Source organism: Notamacropus eugenii, chromosome 2, assembly GCF_028372415.1.
Source record: "Notamacropus eugenii isolate mMacEug1 chromosome 2, mMacEug1.pri_v2, whole genome shotgun sequence".
NCBI lineage: Eukaryota > Metazoa > Chordata > Mammalia > Diprotodontia > Macropodidae > Notamacropus > Notamacropus eugenii.
In genome coordinates, this window is record NC_092873.1 from 151,998,903 (window position 1) to 152,005,123 (window position 6,221).

General features: G+C 33.2%; 1 protein-coding gene across 5 annotated transcripts in view; it reads left to right on the forward strand.

The window, feature by feature from the left end:
• TTK (TTK protein kinase) overlaps positions 1–5,684 on the forward strand; it is a 41,249-nt gene extending 35,565 nt beyond the window's left edge. For all 5 annotated transcript variants that reach the window (XM_072642670.1, XM_072642672.1, XM_072642673.1 and 2 more), the window contains 4 exons: positions 1,019–1,195; positions 2,493–2,583; positions 3,021–3,118; positions 5,215–5,684. In XM_072642670.1, the coding sequence (XP_072498771.1) occupies positions 1,019–1,195; positions 2,493–2,583; positions 3,021–3,118; positions 5,215–5,301 (453 nt within the window). In that variant the 3' untranslated portion in view covers positions 5,302–5,684. The remainder of the gene's footprint in view (positions 1–1,018; positions 1,196–2,492; positions 2,584–3,020; positions 3,119–5,214) is intronic.
• The last annotated feature ends 537 nt before the right edge of the window (positions 5,685–6,221 follow it).

Here is a 6,221-nt window from a genome sequence, read left to right on the forward strand (position 1 = left end):
CTTGACCTGTTAAATGAACTTTCTAAATAACTGATACTATGTAAAGTTATTTAGTGATCTTTCAACTTTTTCTACTACAGAAATCTCCTATTTTAAATTATTATGGTACTGTGAAGTAGTAACATAGACCATATTCAAAAAATAGCCACAGAAGCCTAAAGAACTTTTAATTAGTTGTGGTAATATTAAATTCTGACCCAAGCAAGAGTTAAAACAAAGAATTTCTCCTAAGAGAAATGCTTTAAATAATAATCTGGTCACATCATGTGCATAGTAAAGTACAGTGTGTCATTATTTGTTTTTAAGTATCTTCATTGGTGATGTTGAGCTAATCATATAACCTCTTGGAGGCCTCACTTTTTTTCATCTGTAAAATGAGAGGTTTGGATCAGATGATCTCTATGTGTTCCCTTCCAGCTCTAAGATTATGTTATTCTGTTATTTCTCTATTTTTTATTAGGCCAGAAAATTGTGATTTGTAGGTTTCTTAATTTATTCTGTTTTTATAGTTATTGATTGGAATAGCCAAATAAAGTTTTTGGTGATACTTGTCAAGTGTTTTGACAAGTTCTACTAATGAATCATTTTACTTTGTAAAATGTTCATGAAATAAAGTAATTTATGACAGTGATGGTGTTTCTTCTTGGAACTCATTGAAATTTAAATTTATGTTAAAAGTGAATATTTTTTCATTGTGTGACACCTTATAGTTCTGACAACCAAATGGCCTAGTGGATAGAGTGTTGGGCCTGGAGTTAGGAAGACCTTAGATAAAGTCCACCCTCAGACACTCCCTAACTTTGTGAGCCTGGGACAAGCCATTTAACTTCTTCCTTAGTTTCCTCACTCATAAAATCGGGATAGTAAAAGCACTGCCCTCTGAGAGTTGTTACGACAATTAATAAAACCCATTGTGTTTGGCATAGATGCTTAATAAATGCTTGTTTCCTTCCTTTGGTGAAAATGCAATTACGTTGGATTTTGCTTTTTTTGGGGGGGGGGGGTGTTTTTTTCTTAGATAAGCCCGAAAAGTGACGTGTGGTCCTTAGGATGCATTTTGTATTGCATGACTTATGGGAAGACTCCATTTCAGCATATAATAAATCAGATCACCAAGCTGCACGCTATAATTGATCCTGAACATGAAATAAAGTTCCCCGAAATAGCAGAAAAAGATCTACAAGATGTGCTACGGGTAACGCTTAAAATATTTTATCTGTATGCATGTTTGCGTGCGTGCGTGCGTGTGTGTGTATGTATATGTTTGATGAAGGTTAAGAAAATTTGATTCCTTGTATTCTAATTTTTAAAAACATATGTGGGCTATTAGAAATAACATGCTATTAAAAATGGAGTCATTGAATTAAAAAAAACTTACTGAACAAATATCTGTTTTCTCTCCCTCTCATATTCCCCAACCTCCACCTCCATTGCTAAAAATTATATATTTTTGAGTTCAAGGGTATGCATAGTTTAATAACTTTGGGGGCCTAGTTCTTGCTTTCCATTATGTGAAACTATTCACAGCTATTATGCATTAATGTGTCTTTTTTGTCATAGTTAGACCTTTAACATTTATCATTTTTCCATTTTTAAAATCAGTATATCTAGTCTGTTCTGCCCATTGACCTCTCTGTTTTTTAACCAGTATCAAATCATTTTTGATGAGTTCTGCTTTGTAGTATAGTTTTGTAGGTACTGCTGAGACCCCTTCCTTCCCACTTTTTTTCATGATTCCCCTTGATATTCTTGGTGATTCGTTTGTATCTTTTTATGTCCTTTGTTCATTGTTGTTTTGGTTAACTTTAGTTGAATCTCTAGGATTCTAAGAGAGAATAGTAGGCTTGGAGTCATGAAGATAATGAGTTCAAATTTGGCCTCAGACACTTCCTAACTGTGTGAACCTGGACAAATCACATAACCTCTGTCTGCCTTAATTTCCTTATCCATAAAAAAGGGATAATAATAGCACCTGCTTCCTAAGGTTGTGAGGATCAAATGAGATGATATTTGTAAAGCACTTAGCACAGACATGGCACATGTGAGACGCTAAATAAATATTTGTTTCTTTCCTTCTCTGAGTAAACCACTCCATCTGCAAAAAGTTGTAATTTGTTTACTTTTTTCCTTTAACTGATTCCCTCATTTTTTTCTTATTGCTACAATTAACATTTCTAATATTTTAATTTGTGGTGATAATAGACATCCTTACTTTACCCCTGATCTTAATTGGGAAGGCCCCCAGTTCAGTATACTTTTAATGGGATTTTAACTGTTTCTGCTTTCAAGGAGCTTTAAAATTTTATAAATGTTCAAGGAATTCTATGTATAATTTGGAGGAGGTAATAATATTGTAATAATTTTGTACAAGTTAAGGTGAATAATATTCAGGTAAGCAATTTCTATAGTTTTGATGCATATCAGTCATTTTTTTCTAGTGTGAATTTAGAGACTTTATTTTTTAAATGTTGCCTTTTTCTCTTTTCCAATAGTGTTGCTTAATAAGGGACCCTAAACAGAGAATATCTGTTCCTGAGCTCTTGGTACATCCATATGTTCAGATTCAAACTCACTCACAACCAGGTAATAAAATTTATGTTAATACCAAATGGTTAGTGAAAATGTACTTTTGAATAAATGTAGAAAATGAATAACTTGCCATTCTCCCCAGACTTCCTTCTTCTACATAATTTAATACTTTAGGTCTACTAGTTCACCATTTTAGGTGCTTTCCACCAATGAAAATCATAACCCCTCTATGCCGTATTCTATTTGAATTTTGCTGTACTTTTCAATAAATCCTACATGAAAACCCATTCTCCTCCTTTTAACATCTCAGAGGTACCAGTATAAACACTTGGACTCTTCTTTTAGTATCTCTCATTCTTACTACCTGACCAATCTGTTAGACTATTAGAATCTCAGTTACTATGCTGTTAATAAGAAATATATTCCTGTTGGTGCTTCCGGTTTTTTTCTTATTTATGCAAACACTTACTAACTTTAAATAACTTTTATAGGTAATCAAGTGGTTAAGGGAACCACAGAAGAAATGAAACATGTTCTTGGCCATCTTGTTGGCCTGAATTCTCCTAATTCCATTTTGAAAGCTGCCAGAGTGAGTATAATTAAAATCAATGTCATAAATTATAGTTTGTTAATATAGTTTGTCCAATCAAAAAGCTGAAAAGAATAGATAATCCAGAAAAAATTGCATGCACATTTTCTGACAGACTCTGAAGTCTCTTCCAACTCTCTATGATCTAATATATTTCTACATTTAAATAGAGAAACAGCATAGTATAGAGGGACTAGGAGGTAGAAAACATATTCCTGGATTCTAATTCCAGCTGTACTTGTATTCTGACCTTGGTCAAGGTACCTGACTTCTCTGAGCCTGCTATTCCTCATCTGTAAGATGATATACTTTCCAGATTTAAAGTTCTTTAAGTCTGTTTAGCATTTGCTTAGTTGGGAAACATATACCTTTTTGGCTAAAGATATAATTTATAATTCTTGAAGTACTATAAATATTCTTCTATGAATTGTACTTAGTAGAAATTGGGATGATCACATGCTGGGAATCTTCCTTTTACAAACTCTTAACTAGACCATTTCTATCTTACCAATATTTCCAGTTTCTTGATGTATCTTCAGGACCAACTTGTAAGAAGTAGAGTATTTCTCACATGTCTTTGGAATTCTTGTATGTATGTATGTATAGCTAGCAAATGGGATATCATTCAAAGCAAATGTCTCATCTGTTACATCACACAGAAGTCTATTTTTAAGCCAACTGACTTCTGAACTTGCATTGTCTTATCTTGAGTTTAATGAAGTACCAAGCAATATCCATAAACTGAACTACTACCTTCCAGATGCTGATTCCTAGAACATTTTCTTAACGTTATTTTTAAATGTTAAGACCTCTACTAAGGTTTTATTCTGCTGTTTTTATTCTTTCATTCTTCTAATGAGTATAGGTGACTCTGAGTTCTCAGAACTTATGCCAGCAATGCAGTTGTACAATTGCAGCAGATTCTGTACCAAGGCTGAGAGGCTTTGATGGGCTATGTATGTATTGTCCAAGGACCAGACTAATTAAGTTCATAGGAATTAAGTTGGCCTCAGGCTGATGAGACAGCTGTAATAACTCTCAATGACTATTTACTAAAGTTTAAAGAGGGTTTGTGATTTACTTTGGTACAAGGAATACCCACATTGAAGAAATTACAGATGATACTTGGAGTAAGACATTAAAAACAAACAGAATAGCTTGAGTCCCTGTGAGGTCTCTTTTTAGAGTTTAAATAAATTGCAGTGCTGCAACTGGTGCCCAGAGTCCTAGCTGTGGGTTTCTACACAAAGAAATGTATCTCTGTGACTAGTATGAAAGGAATGGATATGAGATATGGAGGTGTAGGGCAAGATTTAGCAACTGATTGGATATGAACCATGAGGGTAAGTGATGAATCAAGTATAGTGCCAAGATTGTAAACCTAAGTGGCTGAAAGAATGATGGTGCCCTCAATAGAAAGTGGGAAGTTTGGGAGAGGAGAGGGTTTAGGGGAAAGATAATGAGTTTTTTCTGAACATGTTGAATTTGAGATGTGTGCAGATTGACATTTGTTATGTCCCATAGACCAAGACGAGAACACAGGAGAAGCTTTTGGTAGTTGGTGAGATCACCAAGTGAAAAAGTATAGAGATGAGAGAGCCTAGAAAAGATCCTTGGGGCATGGCTACAATTAGTTTAATTTACATTTTTATATACAGTGCCCCAAAACTTTTAGCGCAATTTTAAGCTTTAATAACTTGAAACTGCATTAAAACTTGGAACACCATGTACAATGTGTCATTCTTAAAAGGACCTATATATTCTAAAAGTAAGAAATATTTTTGCCTGTTTTTACTTTAGATAATAGAAATTTAGATAACTTGCTAATTAATATAATTGATACGTAATATAGATAAAGCAGAAATTCACATAAGAGGTCAAGGAGCAAATTTTCTGCACCTTTTAAAAAAATTCTTTCTCACATATATATAAACTTGGTTCTATCAGCACTTTTAAAGTTAGCAATGAAGTACCAGAATAGTAACTTTACAAAACAGATACTTGAATGAAATGTGAAGTTTCATGGAAGTAATTTTTTACGTTTGTCACGTAAAGATACCTAGTTATTTTATTCTGTATGTGTATTTTTATTTCAGACTTTATATGAGCAGTACAGCAGTGTTGAAAGCCATGATTCATCTTCATTTGCCAAGCCATATGACCAAAAATGGAAGAAGAAATGATTTACAACCTCTGATATATCGATAACCTTCCACTTTTTGTAGATATATTGTGTATACCCTGCTCCTGGTTCCCTTTGAAATCTCTTTTAGTCTAATGAATTATACTACAAATTGAATTGTGACTGTCAGCAGAAATATTCTTGAAGGATCCTGAACAGAAGCATGTTAAAATAACAACCACTTATATGTGTATGTATGTGTATGTATATATGTATATGAAGCTGTAGAATTTTTTTGTCTTTATTTGTAAATCTAAGTTGTCTTCTGCTGTCATTTCACACTTGTAGTTGTTAGTGGATGGAAACACAGAGCCTGAATGTCAAAAAAAATTTGAAGAACTATGTAAATAAGTTTTTGCTGTATAAAGAATGTTTTCAAAATCATGAAGTGGTTTTTTTTTTAAAAGAAAAGCAAAAATATTCTTTGGTAAGTAATAAAGTTGCTACTAACAAGTCGGAAAGGTTTTTGGTTTGGAGAGAAAAATAATAGCTTAAAACATCTAAAATTCTTAGGTAAAGTAAAAATAAAGAGTATTTAAAAGTTGTAGATATATTGGTTGAATAAGAAATACTCTGAGGGCCTTTCCAATTCTGGGTTCCTATGTTAAAAATAACTCAGGAAAAATAAATTGCAGGTGGTGTTCAAATTCTTTGCTGAGGTAGTTGTAGCTTGGACTGTATCTCTGGAGCCACTTATGGCTCTTTCATCTGCAACCTGTTGACTACAAGATCTTGAATTTCTTTTTTAGATTCTCCTACTACATTCTGGAATACACAGTAGTCACATTGTTTCAGAATCATATCATGAGTTACCACTGTTGTAAAATAATGTAAAGGCTTCAGTGATTTAAAGTGGGGAAATAAGAAGACATTATTGTTTTGTAATTGATTCATAACTGAACTGGTGTTTGTAACACCAGT